Source organism: Ceratotherium simum, chromosome 12 (assembly GCF_057802395.1).
Source record: "Ceratotherium simum simum isolate JZ-2026a chromosome 12, ASM5780239v1, whole genome shotgun sequence".
NCBI lineage: Eukaryota > Metazoa > Chordata > Mammalia > Perissodactyla > Rhinocerotidae > Ceratotherium > Ceratotherium simum.
The window spans coordinates 7,034,344-7,059,654 of NC_141911.1; the positions used below are offsets into that span (position 1 = coordinate 7,034,344).

Genomic DNA, 25,311 nt, shown 5'->3' on the forward strand with positions numbered 1-25,311 from the left:
TAAGGTGTCAATCACTGCTGGCTTTGCCTTTCATGCTTCACCCTGTTGAGCAAGCCAAGAGCCCCCTGCCCTGCTTATTCCCTTAGCTCTGCTGCTGCCTATCTAGGGAGAAAGAGCAGAATTACGTCTGCTTGTCTTTTAGCCAATGAGAGAAGCATAGACAAATATGCACTCAGCCCCTGGAATAATCTTGCACTGCCCAGCTACTGGAGAGAGATAACAGGAGAGAAGGTGCAAATAGAGCTGAAAATACAGATCAGTGACAAATGAGTGAAATATGAAAGTTAGGGTGTCAGGAAACACAGCGAACCCAGGGGATACTGAAGCCATCCTGGAAAAAGGAGTCAGAGGCTGGATTTGGGGCTAGTCAAAGAAATCCTTAAACTTCTCCCTAGCCCCCCTCACTTCTTCATATGCTAAGTATAGATAATATTCTCTTCCTTCTTTTTATACCTCACAGGAATGACTTGAGATGGGCAAAACTGACAAGTATAAAGTGTTAAATAAATAGAAGAAAATATTAAACTCATGTTGGGACTTTTGTCTTAGCTTCTTTTCTACTGCATCTGAATGTACCCACTGTACTCAGGCTTTTTAATTGACCAGCAACTTCGTTATTCTTTTCTCCAAGTACAGTATAAATTTGCTCTTAGATTTTTTTTTACCTAATCAAGTCTGTATTTCTCATAGTTTAGCAATAATCATTTCCAGCTTATAACGTGGCCCCATTGACTATGATATGGAGGGAAAGTAATGTAATAACTTCTGAGCCATAAGAAAAGACAATTATTTTGTCTTTGGAAATGAATAAGCAACCAGCTTTAGGGCAGTTCCTTGCTTATCAGTTGCAGCAAAGTATTACTAAACCATCCATCCTGCTTTGAGTAATGTCCGTGGTAAGTCTTCCCCCTCCTTCTCAACACGCCCCCCTCCCCACCATCATAACCTTCTCTTTAGGTGGGAGACTCAGTAATCCATGTTGCAGTAGCAAAGAAGAAATGATATTTTCCTGCATAGAGCAGATAAGGTCCATCCTCAGCGCCCATGATGTTTGGGTCGTGGGGAGCATGAATGAGTTAACGCTGATGGGAGCATCGGCCAGAGGCCGGGTGTCCACTGCTGAAATCCTAACTTGCTTTTGCCAGCCGAGCCCCACAACAGTCATCTCCACTCACTCATCTTGCAGGGACTTTGGAGGGCCCGGAGGCCATTGCTGCCGTTGCTTTTTGAAGATGGTGGACCCCACAGCAGTCTAGGCTCAGCCCTGCTCCACGGCACAGTTTGTAGACAAGGGGCAGGCACCAACAGTGTTCCAACCGGGCTTGACCGGCGCTGTGTGCAGGTGGTTTTCGTGGTTAAAAGTCCTAGTAGTGTAAAAAGAAATCAGAGTAACAAGTGAGCATACCTCTGATGCCTCCATATTCGCCACCTCTGTCTTCTTCTTGGTCACCCTGTTTTTGCTTGCAGAGTTTACCTTCCATGCGCTTGGCCTCCCTTCTCCCTTTGCTGATGAGCAGAGCTCTTTCCTTAATTAAGTCAATGAGTACTCATATGCAGAGGCAGCACCTCTTGTGGCAGGAGGACCTGAGCAGAACCAGCCCAGAAGCAAGTGAGAATGTTTGTCAAGCTGTGATTAAGCAGCTGTGATTAAAGCGTGAATAATTACCTGCCAAAGCCAATAGTTCCTCAAAAGTTCTCACTCCCAGGCCATAACCATGAAACCTACTGGGCCAGAAGGTTTGCGTGATGGTTCACTTTGAGGGGGTGGAGGGAGCTGAGATGCTGAGGACATAAAGCTTTCAGTTGTGGAAAGAAATCCAGGAACAAGTGATGCCAGCTAACGAGTAGCCCTGCCAACTGATTCTTCATTTTCAAAGATTGCCTAGGCCTCTGGCTACCTGTAGATCAGCCTTCTGAACCATTTCCCCACCATGACAGATATGAAATCCACATGTTTGACACATTCTCTGAGCTCTTTGTAATTCCTAGTGAAATACCTACAATTCCTTCTCTCTCTCTCTCTACAACTCAAAAAAAAAAAAAAAAAAGATGTTGGAATACAGGTGAGTGAGAGTGATGTCTTATTTAATTTTTTTTAAAAAGGGATATACTGGGCCGGCCCCGTGGCTTAGTGGTTAAGTGCGTGCGCTCCGATGCAGGCGGCCCGGGTTCGGATCCCGGGCGCGCACAGACGCACTGCTTCTCCGGCCATGCTGAGGCCGCGTCCCACATACAGCAACTAGAAGAATGTGCAACTATGACATACAACTATCGCCTGGGGCTTTAGGGGAAAAATAAATAAATAAAAAATTAAAAAAAAAAAAAAAAGGGATATACTTCCTGAAAGCGTGCCAATCATCTGTGGTTGGTAGTCAATAACTTCAACACACTACACCAAGTGTTTCGTGTCCACACTGTGTTTTGCTGTTCTAGGCCAATGCAGCCTCTTCTGCATTTTCTTATATGTCCATCTTCTCCCAATTTGATATAATTTGTCTTTGTTGCAAGGCCTGAATAACACTCCAGGCCATTATCCCCTAAAAGAGTGGTACATTCTGATGGTTAGAATCGTAGGCACCAAACCCTTCCAATTATGACCTGCTCTTGGGTTTAGCTGGGATGGAGATTTGGCAGCATATTTACTGAGGTTAATTGGAAGGCAAATCCCAAAGGAACAAAACATTAAAAAATTTGAGTATGATTTAGTATCCTCAGCATACCCAATCTCAACTGGGAGACTTTTACCCCAACAATTTATGAGGAAAACAGACTTTAGTGTTAGGGAGTCCCAGGATTGAATCCTGGTTCCTCCTTGGCTTCGGGCAAGTCCTTAACCACTCCTAACTATCAGATTTTTATCTCTATAATAGGAATGTGGAATTGCTGTGAGGTTTAGAAACAACGGGAGAAAAACGCCCTGCTGATGCCTGGCACACAGTAGCAACAAACAAAAAAATCTTAAGAAAATATTTATTTACCCAAATATCACTATCTACCACAGATGGACCAGTCTAAGAGGTGGTGAGAGAGTTAGCAGCCTTAATACTTTGGAGAGTGGTAGCATACAATAAGTGATTACAGGCAGAAGCGGTCTTCAAAGAGACATGAGAGAAGCAAAAGGAAGAAAACTATGAGAAGTAAAATGCTTTTCTGAAGTCCTTGCAATAGTTTGGGGAAATTTTTGAATAAAGAGATTCAAGGTCTCTCAATGCACACAATTTGAGTTGCAGGAGAAACTCAAATTTCGCTTATCCTATAATGTCAAATTGATTTTTTGTGATATTTAGACAATCCCAAAGCAACTGCTTTTTACAACACATTAGAGAAGACATTTTGACCACTGTTACTCTGGGTAAATTCTTCAAACTCCAAATAGAAGCAGTAAACATGTGAGTATAAATATGACAATCATTTGTTTAACTGTGACAATTTTAGATAGTTTTTGGCATGCTCAAAGGTACAGAGATTTTTGTGGATGAGTAAAAAATAACTCGGATAATGTTTATCCCACTTTGACTAAGTCTTGGGTGACATTGTCAATTTCTTGTAAAATTGGCATGTTTATACGTAATATGTTATGGGAAAGGAAAAAAAATGTTAAAGTTTGCCTCCCTGGAGGGAGTGGGGTTGGAGAATAGCATAGCAGACAATTATTTATGGATAGTTTTACATGAATACAATTGTCATGGTTTTTATATGATAACCAAAAGATTTTTGATTAGAAGTAGTAGTAATGTGAGCTTTCTGGTGATCTTAAGCTTTCTAATACCTAAAATTTAAATTTGTCTGTAAAGGTGTTAAAAGATCATCTTAAACACGGAGCCATATTTTGCTGATGAAAAACTATTGCCATTCGTTTCAGGGGGATGCTTTTCCTCTAAGGGGGAGCCTGGCAAAAGTGGTTTTTTAAATTCAGATTCTGAAAGAAGCTTTTCTCAACAATAAAACTTATCTTTCCTATGAAGGCCACGAGAGGTGAGGTTTGCATATTCAAGTCCTTCCCTGATGCCTACATCCATAAGAGAACATCCACATCTGGTAGAGCTGTTATGGGACAGGCAGGCAGACCAGAAGAGTCTGAAAATCCAGCCAACATCTATGCCAGAATCCAAGTTATGAGCACCAGGCAGGGTGTCTATCTGGTCAACAAAGAAGACACCTCCAGAGAAGGCTGAGAAAGCAGTAATATTCTATGTCCAAATGCAATCAACAACCAAGCTCAAATGCAAATGCAAATGTACCCTCCATGGCAGTGTGGAAAGATATTAGCCTTTTAGAAAGATTCGAGGAAATTATCATTTTGCTGCAAGGGAAGAAGGATAAGATGATGGGGCCACAACCTTTGCCATAAAGGTTAAATAATGGCTATAATCTGCTTTGAAATTCTTAGAGGAAGTTATCCTAACAGGGGAAAGAGGCCACAGAAATGGTCAGGAGTTTTAGACCAGTGACTCTAGTCAAAAATTATTCCAAAACCATAAATCTTATTCTACATTCTTATTGTGGATCGTGAAAAATATTTTAATATTTACATATAGTTACCATCTTCCTCTTTAGTAATATACTGAGTTATTAAGGCTTACCAAAATTTGGTATACATAAGGGAAAAAATAGCATGTTTCCCAAGTTCCTATAAAAGTGGGAATAGAGGAAGTGAATAGGCTACTGGATTTTTCACCAAAATAAATGAGCTTCTGTCAAAAACTGTTTGCAAACTCCTGCTTTAGACGAGTTTTTGGTGACCAGTCTGTATTCTCCCAAGTTAAGCATGTGTATCTTTCAAAGTTCAGGAAGGATATACGTGGATCATGAGGCTCATTCCAGCATGCCACACCTGCATTCAGGACCTTGAATCTCATTCATTATGCGATAGTGAAGCAGCTGAGAAAAAACGGAAGTGAAGACGTGCCTTCAAAATACTATAGTCTCTGGATTTTCATAATGGAGTTCTGGAAAAGGTAAGTGATTTGTCAAGAAAGGCCTTTCTAGGCCATGGCAAAAAGGCTGTGGAGTAATTTTGCAGTCTCTATCTTGCATGAAATCAGCACCCATCCCACTGCAACCTCTTGATCTTTAAATGTTACACAAGAAGCCTTCCTCCATCTGATCTGGGAACTGTTTAATGGAATTTTGTCTGTAGTAGTTAACTTGAAAAGATGACCCTCATCTCTACTGTTTTCCATTAGTGAAAGCCATCTTTTCCCTGACTGGTTCTTTCAACACTCTCTGGACTCAAGCATAGAGGATGTGCCTCCATTAGTTCAGAGACATAACGAGTGCCCCTCACTCTCTTCCTCAGGGAATCAGGACCAGTGTCCAGTCAAATTGCAGCAAAAGGTAAATCCCACTTTACAGTTTCACCTAAGTTGAGAAACTGGATGCATCAGAAATGGTGGAGTTTAAAACTTGCTCTAAAAATAATGTGCCTGGATATCAGCCACCATCTCAAGGCTCTTCCTCTCCAGGCCCGCTCCCCGTAAATATCCAACGTAGCTGTCAGTAAGTTTAGCCTGAAAATAAAATCCCCTCACTCCATCAAGAAATAGCTCCAAACTTAGAGTGTATGCTCAAAATATTCATGATGAAATCATAATCCTATATTTATAGTCTTCTGGATTGTGTATGAAATTTTGTTTCCCATGGCGTTTTTCATTGAAAGGGCCAGACGTGGAAAGTGGGCTCAGAGGATGACTGAGAGAGCATTAGCCTCAAGGACATGCTGTTTATCGTCATGTTGAGCTGGATGGTTGCGTGATGTCCTCCCTCTTACCTGATCCCTACTCATTTCCCATGAGTCAGGTCTCCTCCGCCACCCCATTCCCAGATGGTCCCTCGTTTGATGGTCCTGTATTGTCATCCAGGAAGAGTGAACTGGCATCCTGATAAGGAAGTGGAGTGGGTACCTAAGATCATCCCCCCTCCCTTCTGACCTTTCCTGTCCTCTAGACTTCCTCCCCGTTTTCACTGAGCGAGATGGTGTGGATCTTAATGGTTGGAACTTGATGGTTCTCTCCAAGGCTGGGGGTTGAGGGCCCCAAGCAGCAGCAGACCTGCAAAAAGCTTTTACTTCTCACCCGGGCTGTGGTGCAGGCTGATTGGTCTTTGTGCACTGTAATCCTGGCAGATCCACGGGGCAGAGAAGAGAAAAATTTCCATTCACAGACCCCATCCGTCTTGGAGATCTTATAGAAGGTCTCTCCGGATCCCACTGGAATCCGCACCAGGTCCTTGTGCTGCCCCTCCAGGGCATGGCTGGGTGGGTGCAGGGCATAGCCCAGGGCATGTTTGGAAGACTGCTTTCTGCGGAGACACTGGATTCTCAAGACATTCTGAAAGGCCTTTTTAAACTCTTGACTGGAGCATGGGTATATAATGGGGTTGATGCAGCTGTTTAGATATCCGAGCCAAAAAGCTATTTTAAAAACTGTTTCTGAGGGCTTGAAATCAGGGAAGAAAGACCCTGGAAGAAAACACACAGATTCATACATATTATTTGCAAGCCAACAGGCCAATTGGCTAGGAAAACAAGCAAACAAACCAACAAACCTCATTTTATATCTTTAAAAAGTTCCAAATGATTCCAAACACATTTGAGTTTCCTATATTTGACTGACTAGCCCCTGCGAATATCCTTAAAGAACATTCTCACTTGGTCCACATGTACAACATCAATTATGGGAGCAGACCCAACAGGTAGGGTTGCACCTGTTCTCAGTGAAAAAATATCACTTGACATCTGCTATGAAGCTTTAAATAATGAAAACATGAAATTTAGGCTGAGTCATATGCAAATTGTTTTGCCTGAATTTAAAAATAAGTTGGAATCCATTCAAATAATCCATATTAAAATTGGGTCACCTGAATATTTCCTTTGTTCTCTGACACAGTGTTATACAGGCACAGCCTAAATAATTATGAATTCCTTTTCTCCTGAATATTAGAATTGCCTATTTTAATGAGAAGCCCAAATTAACAAAATATTGGCTTTGCCAACTTTTGGCCAGTGATTCTCGATTATTTTTCTTTGACGATGCCTTTTCAAGTTACAGTATACTCCCCTGCTGGGCATACTCCAGTGGCTGCCAAATGCTTGTCAAATGCTTGTCACTTACTGGACATTCAGGGTCCTCCACAGCACTCAACCTAATAGCTTTCCAATGTTAACACTTTTACTTTAGCCTGACTCACTACAAACTTGTCTCCAAGTCATTGCTCATTTTTTTTTGTCCTCTCCCATTGAGTCTCTATGTCTAAAATGCCCCTTCTCATTCTCTTTACCTACTCAAGTCCTATCCACTAATTTACACGGCAGGAATCAAGTTTCTCTCTTTTTTTTTTTTTTGTGAGGAAGATCAGCCCTGAGCTAACATCCATGTTAATCCTCCTCTTTTTTTGCTGAGGAAGACCGGCTCTGAGCTAACATCCATTGCCAATCCTCCTCCTTTTTTTTTTTCCCCCAAAGCCCCAGTAGATAGTTGTATGTCATAGTTGCACATCCTTCTAGTTGCTGTATGTGGGACACGGCCTCAGCATGGTCGGAGAAGCGGTGCGTCGGTGTGCGCCCAGGGTCCGAACCCGGGCTGCCAGTAGCAGAGCGCGCGCACTTAACCGCTAAGCCACAGGGCCAGCCTAGGAATCAAGTTTCTTTACATCTCATACAGTAACTATCACATAGCTCTTGGCAGCAGAATAACAAAACCATGGAACCTTAAAGTAGGAACAATCTTATGGACTATTTAATTCAATTACTCAATTTCTAAGTAAAAAAATGATAACTAAAGAGGTTGTCACCAACATGACAGCTACAGTACTAATAGAGTGATGGATAAAGGGATATGGAACTCCCAGTCCAGTGTTCTTTATTTTCTGCTCTATGGACCCATCAGAGTCATGACAAACTGATGAGTGTGCTTAAAATCCGCTCTGGCAAACAATGCCCTGAAATTTAGTAGAGGACCTCATAAATATAAACAAAGAGCAAACATAAATATTGCAGAACCAAAGAAGACAAAATGGTACAGTGATCAACGGGAGCATTTATTATCTCTAAAGCACACTCCCTGCTAAGTTCAATGTGTCTCAAAGAAATTAACACACATGAGTGATGGCTGTTAAGTGACAAAGTATTATTCTTTAGCTCCAAAGCTTTTAATGTTGTCCTATAATAATAACAAAATTTACTTATTGAGTGCCTGGTTGGAGCACTCTGGGCTAAACACTTTACATACAATTTAATTATCATTAACAACATAAAAATTCATCTTATGTTAGGATGCCTGTATATTGCCCAATGTTTCTTCCCCATAGCCACAGTGACATGATTAAGGGAACCAGCTTCACAAAGGCACGCCTTGCCCTGGGCTTAATGAGATAATGAGCAGGGCACACCAAAAGCTGTAAATCATCTAGAGAAAGGAGTGTATTTCCCTTATTTGAAGAATTTCAATAAAAAAAAAGAATATATGAACTACGAATGTCAATGCTAATAAAATGATTTGGGAGCCTTGGAATTTCCCATAATTCCTTCAAGGACACTCTCTGCTTACAGAGCCCAGTTTTGCATTTATAAATCTCAACACTTTTTTAATCCCTCTCTTCCCATTCCTCTTCCCTCCCTCGAGTGCCCCCTACTCCTCAATCTCCCTTATTTCCAGGTCTGGCTGATCCAGAGTGAGCTCTTGGGCTCTTTTTGCTTTGGCCTTCTTGCTGTGTCCACAGCTTCAGAGGTAAATACTAGTTTCCCCTCTATGTGTCCTTCTCAAAACACCTATTTCCTCCCTGCAGCTGAGGTACAGGGTGAGAAAGGGAGATGGTTAAAAAGAATTTACACTAAGATTTGAATGTTAGATGGTCTCCAGCTTTAACCCTCCAGGGACATTGCCTTGCTAATCCAAGCATAGCTCTAGATGCCATCTCCAGACATCTCTAGATTCTTCTGGGCCAGAGGCATTCCCATAAATGACACCATTTGGTTTATCCCATGAAGTGTGTGCCAGCACCTAGGTGGGTCTAAGCCCAGCACGATTTGCCCACTCCCAATCTGACAGTTCCACAGGGCAGGTCACGGGATCAATTTTTCCTTGCAGTGTTCTTCTTCTCTGTGTGTGTGGGGGTGATTCTCTTTCAGCAGCTGCTGGCTGGGGTTAGGAGAGGGACTCATAAATGTACTTCCTTCAGGAAATTTCCAAAAGGTAAGAAAAGACAGCAACGGGCTGTTTCCCTCCCTCCTTATTTGCATTATCCACATCCTCAGATCTTTCTTCCCTTCATTTTTCCTCTCCTAGGAAGGGGACATTGAGCTGGGTTCAGACTTGGAAAAGAGCTGTTGCTGCCTGGTCCCAGTCAGGGCCCCTGACCCCACTATCTTCTTCTCTGTCCAAACCTTCCTGCTCACGCACTCTCTTCTCTGAACTCTCCATTATTTCTATTCTCAACCTCAAATTCTCCTCAGATCCCTTTCTTCTTGAGGATGATGATGCTTTTTATTTATTTTATTTTTTTGTGAGGAGGACTAGCCCTGAGCTAACATCCAATGCCAATCTTCCTCTTTTTTCTTGAGGAAGATTGGGCTAACATTTGTGCCCGTCTTCCTCTACTTTATATGGGACGCCACCACAGCATGGCTTAACAAGCGGTGTGTCGGTGCGTGCCGGGATCCAAACCTGTGAACCCTGGGCCGCTGCAGCGGAGCGCACGTAGTTAACCACTGCGCCACCCGACCGGCCCCCATGATGCTTTTTAGAATGGGAGGCAGCTGGATCATGCTTCTCCCTGTCCTCCACCCATCACTGCACGGAGCACCAGGGTAAAACCTGCCTGGTTTAGAGATGGACACCTCTGACCCAGTCACTGGGTTGTAAGCTCTATCTGAGCAGGTACCGTGTCAGTGTTGCTTGATCATGGGGCTCCAGAACCCAGCACAATGCTGGCATCTCAAGGCATCCTCCCAGTTTTTGCTGAATGAATGGCCAGCTCCCTGACTGACTGACTGAATGCGTCTCCCTGTCCTCTCCACGACTCTGCTTCTCCATGTGGCCCAGCTCTCTTCTCTGCCTGACAGCTGTAGCCTTGTATTTTCCTTCCTGCCAGTGCCTTCCTTCTGTTGTCTCTTTCCCTTTTTCTGCCCAGTTCAATCCTCTGGTTTTCTCTGTGATACTATTTCGCCATCTTTTTTTCCTTACTGCACTACCTGGTATCTAACACTCTAGTTTCTCCCCTCATGCTTCATAGGAAGAGCTAGACTTTTGAATCATCCACACGAGCACAGGGACTCCTATTCCTCCTGTCACCATAGGTATGTTGTGCTCCTCAACAACCTCTGCCCAGACTCTGCTTCAAGAAGCATAAACAGTGCCCGGCTTAATTCCCTGAAGCCCTCGCCCTGTAGGTCAGGTCATCCTTGCATGCGAATCTGTCCGGTTTAATTCTCGAGCTTTGGAAAATCCCAAGCCCCTAGGGACTCTTCCCTTCACTGAGTTTCTTCTGCTGTTTGGTCTGCTATGGAATTTCTGACTCTTTTCTTTTCAGGACCCTCCAAACATCCTGGTCAACTAAAACTTGGCCAGATTGAGATGGCTAGAGCATGAGTATATCCTGGAACACCATCAACGTCTTCACCCTTGGAGATGCAGAATCCTCACTCCACTGTTGAGGCCTCTAGATTCCAAGGGGTAATTGAAACTGATGATTTCAAATGACGCCACTTATGTCTCATCACCTGATGTCCTCTCCATCGGGAACATTTCATGTCTCATTTCTGTTGTGGGGCTCATCTGTAGGCTTATGATGGGGGACACTGGGGCCATCCTAGTGAAGATTTGGCCATTGTAGTCACATTTTAGCCACAAAGTTACAGCAAAGTTTGCTCTCAATGCCTCCTATACAAGAGAAAACCATTTTGCTGCCAATGTTGGTCTCCTAAGTGAGTTTTCTCCACCAGTGCTCACTCTAAAACGCAGTGAAGATAGAAATGGAGTTCTCAAATTCCAACCCAGCACTGGCAATTAGAAGGTTCCTCTTCAGTTCAACTCTTTCAGAATCAAGGTGACTCAGTATGGAAGCAGAAAGCTATGAGTCAGTCTTTGTTCTAGTCTCCCACTTCTATGTTTCATTTCACCTACCTGAAAACTTGACATCTTAATGACAACTTTGAGAGACATAGGGTTATGAAAAACCCGAATTAGCTGGAGTCATAGAATGCAAGAATGTGAAGACTGGCAGAAACTTAGAGACTAGCAAGTACTGTCAACCCCTCCTTTACAGATGAAGATAGTAAGGCTGAGGAGGGGAAGTGGTTTTCACAAAATCACCTGGCTCCAGTCAAGACTAGACCCAGACTCTGCTCTCCTTCACGCATTTCTGCTCCTGATCTTGTGTGCCATTTAGGAACCCCACAATGGCACTGGAAATGTTAATGCCAATATGTCCAGCTGTTGTCATAGAATGATAACAGGTTTTGTAGAGATAATGAGAAAGAAGGGGGAGGAGAGTGGCAATATCCCTAACTATATCATTTAAAAAGTCGTAATGTACTGTTCAGACACTGGAAAAAAGAACAATGGATGATGATCTTGGAAGGGCTCATCTGCAGGGTATCACATTCTGAAAATTGGAGTTTAAATGACTCCAATTAAAAAAACATGGACTCTAAAGGGGAAGCTAATGTTATGCCACCATAAGAGAAAATAACCTTTAATTGTTTCTCCTTGTCCAACCAGTGGTCTCTCCGTGCATGTGGTACCAGTCTAACGTGACTGGTGTACATCCAACGAACAGAGGAGAGACACAAGCTGTCACACAAATAGGCCGTCAGTTCCCCAGGCCAAGACGCTCCAGTGCCCAGCAACGTTCACGCCAGATCAGTTGGCATCTTCTTGCCAGGAAGAAAACTCTGCCCCATTGAAATGAACCACAAAAGCTGTAGGAATCAGAGTGTAAGCATAGCCCCGATTTTCTTATCATCTTGGAGTCTACTAGATGCCTCCGTGTTGGGCTGGCACAGAGATTCACCCAGGGGCCACCCTTGGGCAGTTCTCAGCCAGACCGGGTCTTTAAGTTATCTACCTAGAATGGTGGTGAGGAATCTCTAAGAATGCTGGCCAGATTAACTGTGGACTAGAACCCTAGACTCTCAACCCAAGATTCATGGATAGACTTCGCATGAAATGAAATACAAGTCCGTGTATGTACAGAGATTCATTTTCCTGAGAAGAGGACTTCAGCTTCTATGGGCTTCTCATAGTGGTCTTGAGGACACAAAAGATGGCTAAGCCTTGCTCCCAGCTGCTGAGAACAAGCTCTCCCTCTGGCCAGCCCACCTCACTTAGCCCATATGTCCTGATGAGAGTGTCAAGCTTACAAACAGGGCAAAAGGATGTTAGTTCAACACCTCTTTAGAAGAACACGCTATTTTCTTCGACTTAACTGGGGCTCGAAATAGCACAGTTCTCGTCTTGTGCCTCTGAGGGAAGTAATGTGGTTGCTTCCTTGAGAGAGTTAATATGTTGAGTCTTTTCTGAACTTTCTGGCAGGAAGCTTGAATAGTAGTCAAGGTGAGGAAGAATGGAGGTGAGGGAGGGTGCAGTGAGTAGGGGCAAAGATGCACACCGTCTGCTGGGTACATAGCACCAAATAGAACAAACCCGGGGCACCACGGGGGCTGTGCAGTGTGGGATGGGAGCACTTTTCCCTTTTTCCAGGGACTGAGGTATACTGGCTTACTGTTACTGTTGTCGAGAACCCCTGCTTCTTCCAACCTGGGCAAGGAAAGAGGTCGCTTGGGGAGACATTCTCTCATACCTCAGACTTCTGCAGGTGGGGGACACTCTTCATGGGGTCCTTCTGACGGCCAAGTGTAGCTCTGCAGAATCAGGGATTTTACCCTGGTTGAGTCCAAGCTGCTTGAAGTAAAGCTCTTCAAAGAGTTTCTCTCATTAATCACCAAAGCCCCAAACAGTATTTCTCCTTTTAGAAAGGGGGATCATGTCTCCCAGAGCATGCATGTTTGGCCCAAACACCCACGATAACCGGGAGAGAGTAACCCCTGACCCAGCTGTGCTAACTCACCGTTTTCCCAGAAGAGCTCCCTGTGTTGTGTGTTTCCTTTTGAAATGAATAAATAATTCAAACACTTTCAAAAGATAGCAAGATTTCTTTCCCTTTACTTAACAAAAATAATTTGATTCAGGAGAACACTAGCAATGAAGTCACCATGTTCTTTATAGGTTGTTTCCTTAAAAGCAATCTCCTTTCATAAACCAGCTTAATTTCCAAACTTTGCCACTTTCACTAAGGTCACCATCATTTCATGAGTCTCACATTTGAAACATCTTCTGATCATCTCTACACAAAAGCTTTCTCCAACCACCCAGTCTAAAGAAGAGTAGTCCTCAGACACACACCCATTAGCATGGTTTCTTTCTTTCATGGCACATATCATGGTTTGTAAGTATTCTTTCTTTCTCAAAAACTTTTTGTTCTCTTTTCTTTTTTCTTGTGATAAGAACTTTTAAGATCTACTCTCTTAGCAACTTTTAAATATGCAGTACAGTATTATTAACTATAGTCACCATGTTGTACATTACATCCCCAGGACTTATTCCTCTTAGAACTGGAAGTTTGTACCTTTTGACCCCCTTCACCCGTTTGGCCCCCTCCCCCACCTCCCTGTACGTTTTCTTGTTTACTTGTTTTCTTTGACTGTGTCGTCCTCCAGAGTGTGCAATAAGCTCTACCCTGGCAAGGCCCGGGCCGTCTTTCTTGCGGTAGTGCAAGCGCAGGGCCTGGCTCAGTTCCTGAAAGGAGAACGTATATTTGACTCCTGCTCCTCCTCTTTGTCTCTTACATTCCAACCAGTCACCAAGCCCCACTGACATTTTCCTTTGAAACATCTTTCAGACTTGCCTTTCCCCTCCACGCCCATCCCTAGCACCCCTGTGTTGTGCAGCAAAGCATGGAGGGGTCTCTTCACTTCCAGCCTCGCTCATTGCTAAGCTAATGGTGCTCAACTCATCACCCTGCAGCCTTGTCAGGATGGTGCCACTTTCCTGCTCAGAAATCAAGGGAGAGCTCAGGACCAGGAATCAGGGAGGCTTGGATCGATTGTTTAAAGCTGAGAGAGTCACTTTCCCTTCCTGAGCCTCAGTTTCCTCATCTGTAACATGAAAGATCTGGACCAGGTAATTGTTACCACTCCTTTCCCCCGTAGAAGCATATGCTTCCAGGAAAACTGAAATAGCCAAAAGTGAAAACCAGTGTGTCAAACAAGATGATTAAGGAACCCTGTGGGGAGATGGCCAGAAAAGAGCGGACTAGAAGGGAGAGAACCCAAGGTTTTGGGTTAGGGTTTAGGGAGGACATCCTGAGGTCCATCCTGGAGATTTGTGTCTGAGCTGGAGGGAAAGAAGGGCTGGGAGGAGAAACCTAAGGGCTATTGTCATGAGACACACCTGCATAGGGGCACATGTGACACTCTGAGGCCCACTGACAGTGGGTTACACTGAGTAGGAATGGCATTTGCTCTTCTTCTGTGTGGAGCACAGCATGGTCCAGGCTGTTGGCAGCTCCAGAGCTCCCATGCTCCTTGGTAGTATGGGGGCTGCACACATGCACATCTGGGGCCTGTGAGGCTATGGCAGTGGTCATCTGGTCATCTTTAAGGAGATAGGATGGAAAAGGAAGAAAGTAGTGGAAGCCATGAGGGAAAATTCTCAGAAATAACCAGAGGGAAGGGAGGTTTTTCAAGGTGCTCAGTAATATAGTTAAAAGAACCTCATAATAGTGAGATCTGCCAAGACATGTGTTGTGCATTATTTTTTGTTGTTGATAAGATCAAGTTCAAGCTCATCACCTTGTCATTTAAGGCTCTTCATCATTTGGTTTCACCAGTCTTACATAACCTTCTCTCCCATTATTCATTCACTTAACAAATAATTTGCCTAGTACCTTCTATGAGACAGGCACTGTTGTAGATACTGGAGACACAATGGTCAGGAAAATGCATAAGGTTCCTGCCCTTGGAGTTTACATTCTATGAGAATTTCCAATAAATGCCTGTTAAATTGGATTGTGAATTTCCAACACAAAGGCTTTCTTCTTGCCATGGTAGACTTTTCACTGTGACTTTGTTGACCAACCAAGGTGACTACGGCCTCAGCTCGTGTGGTTCTTCACTTCACTTCCTGCCCCTCTCTCAGTGACCTGGCCCTCTCTCCCCTATCTATTCAAACCTGAATCCATTCCGAGTCTCAGCCTATCTTGAAAGCTGTCTTCAAAATCCAGCTCATCCGCGAGTCCCTCCTTCATTACAGTCTGTATTTTCTCACTGTTTCCTCTAAGCATTACCCTTAGTTACTCTTCTCTATAGCACTCATCACCATCTTCTATACTTATTTCTTTTTGTTCCTTTTCTTGAATACGAACTTCTTGAAGGCAGAGGTTTTTGTCTCTTCATTTCGCTGCTGTATCCACAACACCTATATGAGCTATATGTTTACAGCACATAGTAGGCTCATGACAAACGATGTTGAATAAATGACACATTCCATCCTTATGATTTCGGCCTCTTTAAAGACACATACTACTTCTTATCCTTCATTTATATCCCCCTCAGTGATGAACACAATTTTCAATAAATGTTTATTGAATCAACAGATGACATTTGTTGATGGAAGAAAATGACATTTTGAATAAAAGTCCTGCTTCAACTACTTACAGCTGGAAATATACTCTTAAATGGAGAAAGAGAGCCTGTCTTAACTCACATTCCAACATTTTATCTTCCTGATCTTTAAGACACTCATATTTACATAAAAACAAAACCATTCTACAGATAATTTTATACAGCTACGTCGCAGGCACTTCATAATATTCTTACTTCCAGTACTTATAAAGACATTTTATAGGCTCCTGTAGGAAAGGTCAAAGCCTGCAATTAAGATGAGATAGTCATCAGCAGTCTCTCATATTTGTGGGATGCGAATGCAAGGCCAAACACCGCAAATCCGAAGCAGTGACATAAAGAGTGAAAATTGGTTACCCAGGGAGGAGGTGCAGGAGTTTTTCAGGATGATGTCCCTTCGCTTTCAGCTTAAAGGCTAAGGCAGGTTCCATTCCAGAGTCTTGCCAGCAAGGACATGGGTGAATTGGCTGGTGCTTATGCAATAAGAGGTGAACAGGGGAGCAGGCAGATGGACTTTTGGTTCTGGACTGCCTGCAAAGATGCTGAATCAGAGTTCTCTGGACAATTCCCTACTTGGAAATGACATTCCAGGTTCTCTCACTGGCCACTGGGTCACCCAGAGGCATGTCCTCTGATACTGTAGCCATCCTCCAGGAATATTATCTAGCTCTGTATCAGGCAGAATATGTATAGCACTTTGCTCTCTACTTCCAGCTTCTGCACACCCCCTCCCTTACCTGGATGAAGCCAAGGATTGGGGCTGTCTGTGGACCCCTGCTACTTCTCCCCAGTACCAGGCTCAAGCTGGGCCAGACCAGCAGGGAGCCTGACCTCCATCAAAAGTGGGTGGTATTCAAACTGACATAACATATACGCATAGGCATTTTAATAGCTTATTTTCAAAATAAAAGGTGTCTTTTTGGAAGCTGTAATATGGCTTTTAAGTACAGGTGAGCAAACCAATTTTAAAGTGCAGAAATGGATTGGGAAAATTTACTCTTTAATTTTAAAAGACAACAGAGTATGGCACTGTTTTGATTATAGATGTCTCTGAAAAAAGAATTGACCATGCCTCCACCTTTCATAATAAATGCAATGTTGGGGAATCTCAGTTTTGCTTGCAGGGCACATCCTCATTCTCTTCAAACTTAACCCAGCCTTCTGCAGTCTAAACTGAGAACTGTCTGATACTCTAAGGGGGAAGATAGAGGTCACAGAAGCTCATCCATTTCCACAGCTTCAAGTTCCTTTTTAACCTTGATGACTCTCAAATCTCTATCCCTAGACCACATCTGGCTCCTGAGCTCCAGTCCTGCACACACAACTATTACCAGACATCTCTCTATTACCAGAACATCTTGATGTTCCCAAACCCTCTCACCCTTAACATAACCAAACTGAACTTATTGTCTCTCACAAAACCTACTTTCTTCTCTGCTCCATCCTCAGTAGATGGCACACCTTCCCCTAAGTTGTCCCAGCCAGAAAGCCACTGTCATCCTCAACTCTTCACTCTCCCACCTCCTCCACTACATCCAATCACCCAGTCCAGACCACTGGACATTCATTCTGCTTGTCACCATCCATCCTAGTTCAGGCCACCATCATCTCTAGGTGGGACCCTTTATCAGGTACTAACTGAGCTTCCTGCTTCTGGTCTTACCTCCTTCCAACCCACTTACCATATTGCTGCCAGAGCGATTCTGAGACAACAAACCCGATTATATCTTCCTTGATTAAATCACTTCAATGACTCTTCAGTGAATTCAAAACCAGATCCAAATTCTGTACTAGGAGTTATAATGTCCATAGGTCTGAGTGACTGAAAATCCACTTTACTAGATCACTAGTTAATGGAGTATGGTGATCTAAGTATCCATTCAAAGACTCTAATTAGTATTGTAGAAAAGTAGAAAATTATAATCAACAGGATTTGAACATTTGTGTAATTGTTAACTGAGTGATACAGCATCTTTGATTCATTACGATGTGGTTTAGGTTTATACTGGTTGATGTATCATAGTTTAATCCTAAGGAATAAATACATGGCTTCCAGAAGGCAGCATTTCTACTAAAAAGTCTTCCCAATGCCAAAGAGTAGAAACCACTCATGAATTTCCAACTGTTCAGTGGCAGTGATGACAATGGTTCAGAAAGTTTTGCAAGATCTGGAAGGCCTGAGTCAGGAATAAAGATATCTGAAGGATAAACACAGAAAGTGGCGAAGAAAAACCAAAGACAGAGACAATCGCATTCGAGGCTGCCTGAAAAGAATGCATTCCTGGTGCATGGTGTGATTTTCTATTACCAACAACAGTCGTGTTTCTAAGGAAAGGTTGTTCCCCACTGTCACGATTCCCCTCTGAAATGCCCACTGAATACTTGCTCAAATTAGGTGATTAATTCAGAACACATCAGATAACCACAAACACTATTTTCTGGATGTGCTGTTCAGAATAGCAACCTTCCTCAGCAACTCCAGCACAGCTGTGTTCTTTACCCAGGCAAATGTTGAAGCAACAGAACTTTTACCTTGCTGCTGTTGTCAATTGTCTTTCTCTCATTTACAGAAAAATTTTCATGAGAAGAGAAGAAAGCTACAGTAGTTTGTCAAAATGAAAATAATGACACTCATTGTTTTTGTTTATTCCAATTTGATTCTGGTGAGTTAGAATCTCACTTTATGTCTTAAGATAGATATAAGTGTTAGCAAGTGGCTGGCTTAGGAACATGTTTGGACCTGGTGGCTCTGGAAGGTTTCCATTTTCCTAAGTTTTTCATAAGCTTACACTTGTATAAGAATAACTAAAGAGGGAGGCTGCTAGGGACAGGGAGACCAACTAGGAGACTAGCCCATTGGTCTCGCTTAGAATTCTGACCAGTGGCTAAAAGCTGTAGGAAGACAGATTTGGGCTGCCCTGGAAGTTGGTCTTCCCATCAATGGAAGTATCCTAGGATAGGATGGATAACCACTCACTGAGATTTAACATACTGGAGATTCAAGCATCATAAAGCATCCTATTAAAATACTCTTTTAGGTGCATTCTAAGCCTGAAGCTTTAGAATTTCCTGAAAAAGCAAACACTACTGGGGGAGAAAAAGTTGCTTGTTCTGAATGTCTCACTTCTTTAATATTGCAATAAAGAAATTGTGCATTAGAAGCATTGTAAGAGGCACACACATATAGGAATATGGACATATTATTGGATCTGACAAATGATTTATTTAGTATAACTTACTTTTTTCTGAGAATGGGACTAGTCTACATGTATTTCAATAATTCCTAAATTTTCTTCATAGTCTACTTGGGACACAGTATACACGTTTTGATCTAAATTGTTATTGAAATCATTTACAACCATTTCCTATAAACCCTTGAGGCACCAAGAACAAAGCTGACTTCTAGGCTACAAATAGACAATGATGTGAAACGCCGAAAGGGTAAGGCACTTGCTCAGGGTTACACAGTGAACAGAGGACTAGATTAAGAACTCTGCTCTTCAGACTCCCAGTTCAGAAATCTTTCAATGAATTAACACACTGAACTTTTCAATGCAAGAGTAGAAATATCTCCAGTTATTTGAGAGTGCTCAGAGAACTTACTCTAAAATATATGGACACCTTCAAGAAGACACAAAGAAATGGAAAGATATTTTGTGCTCTTGGATTGGAAGAATTAACATAGTTAAGATGTCTATACTTCCTAAAGCAATCTATAGATTCAATGCAATCTCTATCGAAGTTCCAACATTTTTCACAGAAATAGAACAAAGAATCCTAAAATTTATATGGAACAACAAAAGACCCCGAATAGCCAAAGAAATCCTGAGAAAAAAGAACAAAGCTGGAGGTATCACACTCCCTGATTTCAAAATGTACTACAAAGCTATAGTAACCAAAACAGCATGGTGCTGGCACAAAAACAGACATAGAGATCAATGGAATAGAATCGACAGCCCAGAAATAAACCCACACATCTATAGATAGCTAATTTTTGACAAAGGAGGCAAGAACATACAACGGAGAAAGGAAAGTCTCTACAACAAATGGTGCTGGGAAAACTGGACAGCCACACGCAAAAAAATGAAAGTAGACCATTATCTTACACCATACACAAAAATTAATACAAAATGGATTAAAGACTTGAATGTAAGACCTGAAACCATGAAAATTCTAGAAGAAAACACAGGCAGTGCGCTCTTCGACATCTGTCTTAGCAACATATTTTCAAGCACCATGTCTGACTGGGCAAGAGAAACAATAGAAAAAATAAACAAATTGGACTACATCAAACTAAAAAGCTTCTGCACAGCAAAGGAAACTATCAACAAAACAAAAAGACAACCTAACAATTGGGAGAAGATATTTGGAAACCATATATCTGATAAGCGGTTAATCTCCAAAATATATAAAGAACTCAGACAGCTCAACAGCAAAAAAACTACCACCCAATTAAAAAATGGGCAAAAGACCTGAATAGACATTTCTCCAAAAAAGATATACAGATGGCCAACAGGCACATGAAAAGATGTTCAAAATCATTAACTATCAGGGAAATGCAAATCAAAACTAAAATGAGATACCACCTCATGCCCATCTGAATGGCTATAATTAACAAGATAGAAAATAATAAGTGTTGGAGAGGATGTGGAGAGAAGGGGACTCTCATACACTGCTGGTGGGAGTGCAAGCTGGTACAGCCACTATGGAAAACAGTATGGAGATTCCTCAAGAAATTAAGGATAGAACTACCATAGATCCAGTTATTCCACTGCTGGGTATTTATCCAAAGAATATGAAAACACCAATGCGTAAAGATACTTGCACCCTTGTGTTCATTGCAGCATTATTCACAATATCCAAGACTTGGAAGCAACCTAAGTGCCCATCAAGGGACGAATGGATAAAGAAGGTGTGGTATATATACACAATGGAATACTACTCAGCCATAAGAAATGATGAAATCCAGCCATTTGTGACAACATGGATGGACATTGAGGATATTATGCTAAGTGAAATAAGTCAGATGGAGAAGGTCAAATACCGTATGATCTCACTCATAAGTAGAAGATAAAAACAGCAACAAACAAACACATAGAGACAGAGATTGGATTGGTGGTTACCAGAGGGGAAGAGGGGAGGGGGGAGGGCGAAAGGGATGATTAGACACATGTGTGTGGTGATGGATTGTAATTAGTATTTGGGTGGTGAACATGATGTAATCTATGCAGAAATAGAAGTATAATGATGTACACCTGAAATTTATACCATGTTATAAACCAGTGTTACTGCAATAAAAAAAAAAAGAAAAAAATATATGGACAACTTCAAGATTAATGTCGGTAGCTAGCACTTAGACATCCCTGTATAACTTGAGTTCTTGTTTATTTCTTTAGTTCATGACCCATACATGCATTTCCACCTAGATGTCTCACAGGAACTTCAATATTAATGTGTCCAAAATCACACACTCTAATCTGCTTGTCTTCTAGCATGCCCTATCTCTATAGATGATAATTAACATTACTCACTTGTTTGTGACAAAAACATGGCAGTCAATCCTGATACCTTCTTTTTGATAGCTCCAGAAGATTATACCACCTAACATTGCCTCTCCACATCCCTCTCTTTCCACTGTCATGGCCCAATCCAAGCTACCACCATCTGTCACCTGCAAGAGCCTTCTCAGGTCTCCTGCACACATGCATCATCCTCCCCTTTCTCTACGATCATCTCTATGAAATGCAACTCCAGTTCAGTGACATCTCTGCTTATATGTCTCGAACACCTTCCAGGGATCTTTGATGAAATCCAAAATCACTAACACGGCCCATCAGGCCATATGATCTGTCTTGCCTCCCGCTCCTGCCCCACCTTGGCCTTGCACACTTTCCCTGACTCTTCCTCTGATCACCCTGATCTTCTCTTGATTTTAGAATGTTCTCTGCTCCAGGACTTTCACATCTGCTTTCCCTTTATGTGGAATGTTCTCTCTACCCCCAGCCCCTTTGTGGTGCTAACTCATCTGCAACCTTTAGGTCTTAGCTTAAATTCCACTTCTTCAAGAAAACTATCTCTGATCTCTTTCCACCCATCTACACACCTCAGATTTCAAACTAGGAGAGTTTTTCTTGTTAAATGCTACCAAAGCAGCCTATACTCTTGATTCATAGCACCTGTCACAATTGTTCTTCTATGATTACATGTGTGATGATTTGCTTAACGTCTCTCCCTATACGAATTTCATCAAGATAGGAACCGTGCCTGGCACACCGTGGGTGTTTAGTAAATATCTATTCATGAATAAAATTAACATTAATTGCATCCTTATTATATGCCAGACATTATGCAAGATATTTCACAAACGTTATCAAATTTAATTCTCCCCTACTGCCCTATATATTATCAACCCCATTTTACAGATGCAGAAACTGAGGCTTAAGCAGTTTAATTCACAACTAAAGAAATTGGCTGAGTTCAGATTCAAACCCAGGCCCATTTGATGCCAAAGTTCATGCTTTTAAACTTCAGATTATGCCATCTAAGGGTCGGTCTCTGCTTTGCTGGCTTTACGGCGAAAACAGTGCACAGTGTTACAGTACTCAGAGTTCAAAACAAAACGATCATCTGAGTGGCCAAAAAAACTAATCACACATTTCATGTACTATTTTTCGGAAAGCAGAGATATGTATAACTCAAATCATTAAAACAAAAATAAATTCTTGAAAGTTAAGAATTTTGCTTGTTCGAGATAGACACGGTTGCCCACGTGAAAAACCGGGAACATTATGTTCTGTCAAAAAACCTTCGACAAAACTATTAATAAGTATGCTTAGAAAACAATCAGGTAAGACTTGTCATTTACAAATAAACATTAGACAAAGTCTAGGCCTAAAAGGCGATGAAACCTCTAGTTCTGGAACGTGGAGAGTCAGGGAAAGGGGAAGGAGAGGAAAATGGAAATAGTCACCATCAGTTGTGCTGCATAAAAGTACCAGTTCCTGCCCCAGACTTTTTAGAGCTGCCCTTGTCCCTGGGAAGGAAACCCTGAGAACTCAGCTCTTAGTCCACTGACGAGGACAAGTTTCTTATCTTCTCCGTGCCTCAGTTTCCTCACGCTTATGGGCACAGAGGCTGGCTGTGGGCACTCATTACATTTGAGCCGTTTCTTCTTCCAGGCAGATCAGTTCTGCACCTGCTGCTCCTTCCTTAGTGTTCATCTTGTCCATGTTTAACCTTCAGGGATGCCGTCTGAGGTCAGAAGCCAGGCCTTCTGACTGTCCATGAGTTATCTTCCTACTTAGACGCATCTGGGATTGTTTTGGCTCTATGACTCTGGCCACCCATGAGCTCTCCCTAATAACCTGCACACTTGCTTATCTCCTTAAACCATGATGAGCCAGGAATTTCACCTGTCACTTTCTCAGAGCAGCTGCTCTGAGAATCTCCAAGTACTTTGAGAGAACTTGGACTCTTATTCAGTGTATTGGGGAACAGGGACATTCACAGTGATTTGTGCTCACATTTCTTGAATAGCCTGCTGCCTGATAATATCTAATTTTGCCTACAAAAAGGAAAGGTCCGCTTGAGAATTTTCCAGGACTAGGTTGAGTCTAATTAGGTAGATAATAGGTCCTTTTCCAAGTTCCAAGCTATGTCCAGACTAGAGCGAGGGCCACATGTTATGTTGCATTTCTCTCTGGAATTCCTTCCTCATGAAGAGCCATCCGGCCTTTCTACCACATCTGGTACTTTGTTTCTTATTTTCATCTGTTTTAGATGAGAAGGTTCCCAGGAGGTAGACATAGTTTTTTTGTTTTGTTTTGTTTTTAAAGTTGCATGATCCCATAAAACCTACAAGAATTCTTCAGAGCACCATGAGGGTGATGATGGTGGTTCTAGTAGTAATAACTATAATAATAGATGTAAACTATTGAGCATTTTCAAGTGCCCGGCATCATTGTGTTAAGCGCTTTTCACACATTACTTCATTATCTCGTTACAACCCTATAATGTAGATACTATTCATCCCCATTTTACAGATGAGGAAAATGAGACTTAACAGAGTTTAATAACTTGCCAAAGAACAGTCAGCCAGGAGAAATGAAGCTGGGTTCAAACCCACCTCTGCCTGGCTTCAGACCCTGCACTTCACCCCTGATACTGAACGTGCCGAACATCTGTACCGCTGCTGTCTGTGTGGGGCTGAGTGCTCACTACCACATTCGCAAAGGCAAAATCAGATTCTGATTTAAACAGTGAAAACGGGGCAGTATTGAATTGATTCTTAAGAAATTGCTGGAAACTTCCTAACATAAAAATTGATAGTGACTTTCTTTTTGGAATTAGTTTATCTATATTTAGGCAACAAAACAGTTTGGAAAAGGTCAAAGCAATTAAGTTAAAAAATATTATATTTTTTAAATTACAAAATTAATACATACTAAATTTGTACAATCTGTAGTATCCATATGTGTGCCCACACGCATGCATGCACGCACACATACACACACGAAATAAAAATCAACCATGATGTTACAATCTAGAAATAACAACACATTTTAAACTGAGATGGCACTTATAGCACATTTTTGTGACCAGGCTTTTTTCACTTAATATATCATGAACATTTTTCTATTTTATTTTTATTCCAGAACCCTATTTTTCATGGCATCTTAGTATTTCATCATATGAATATAACAAAATTTATCTGCTCTTGCTAATTTGAAATTTTGGTCCTTCTACGTTTTCCCTATTATAAATAACTATGAAATACACATTTGTGTGGATAGATTCGGAGGCACATTATGGAGTATTTTCTAAAGAAAAATTCCTAGAAAAAGAATTCTGGGTCATATGATATAAATTTTTGTAAGTTTTTTGACACATATTGACAAATTTCCCTCTGGAGAAGATATAACTATTTGCACTTGTATGCTAATGAAAAACAATGACAAAATTGTGTTGATGACGACAATGAATTATGAGTGCCTCCTGTGTGCTAGGCACTGTGCTAGCTTTCACACGCAGCAACTGACTTAATCTTCACATCTGCTCAATGAGGTTGGGTGCCATGGAGCCCCTCTCACACAAGACATCACTTCTCCTCATAGAAGCTAAGAAATAAATCCTGGCCGAGGACACAAGGGGCTGCTGACCTGGCCTCTGCCATTTGGTGAGAAAGCGTTTCATAGTTGTGCTGAACCTCTTTTTATTTCTTAAACTGCCAAGATTTCCCAAACTCACATCCTTGGTGCCTGTGTTCTGTCTTTGTGAGATGTTCTTCCCTTGGGTTTGCACGTCTAGATCTTTCTCTTTTACATCTCAGCTCCAAGCATACCTCCTCAGAGAGGCCTTAGCTGAGCACACCATCCAAAGGAGCGCCCATTTCATCTCTCTGCCCCCTGCCCCCTACCCGCCCACCCCCACCCTCAGCCTCCCTATCACATCAGCTAGTTTTATTCCTTATCAGCTCTTGTCACTTTCTGAAACATTTTTTAATTGTCTGTTCCACCAATGAAATGTAATCAGCTTAAAGGCAAGAAGCGCCAACACTGGTAAACAGGAGGAACTCAATCCACACTTGCAGGCTGAATGAACAAATGCCCGTAGGAAAGAACAACTAGAAAAAG

At 42.1% G+C, this 25,311-nt stretch overlaps 1 protein-coding gene and 1 long non-coding RNA gene across 2 annotated transcripts in view; one reads left to right on the forward strand and one right to left on the reverse strand.

Annotated features, from left to right (window-relative positions):
* Positions 1-2,057: 2,057 nt before the first annotated feature.
* ADRA1A (adrenoceptor alpha 1A) overlaps positions 2,058-25,311 on the reverse strand; it is a 100,609-nt gene continuing 77,355 nt past the window's right edge. The window contains exon 2 of the mRNA XM_004433557.3: positions 2,058-6,460. Coding sequence (XP_004433614.1) covers positions 5,943-6,460 — 518 coding nt within the window. The 3' untranslated portion in view covers positions 2,058-5,942. The remainder of the gene's footprint in view (positions 6,461-25,311) is intronic.
* Positions 4,811-13,434, forward strand: LOC147915770 (uncharacterized). Its single transcript, XR_015553775.1, has 4 exons — positions 4,811-4,958; positions 5,300-5,337; positions 8,655-8,726; positions 10,528-13,434. It is a non-coding gene; the product is annotated as an uncharacterized LOC147915770 (long non-coding RNA).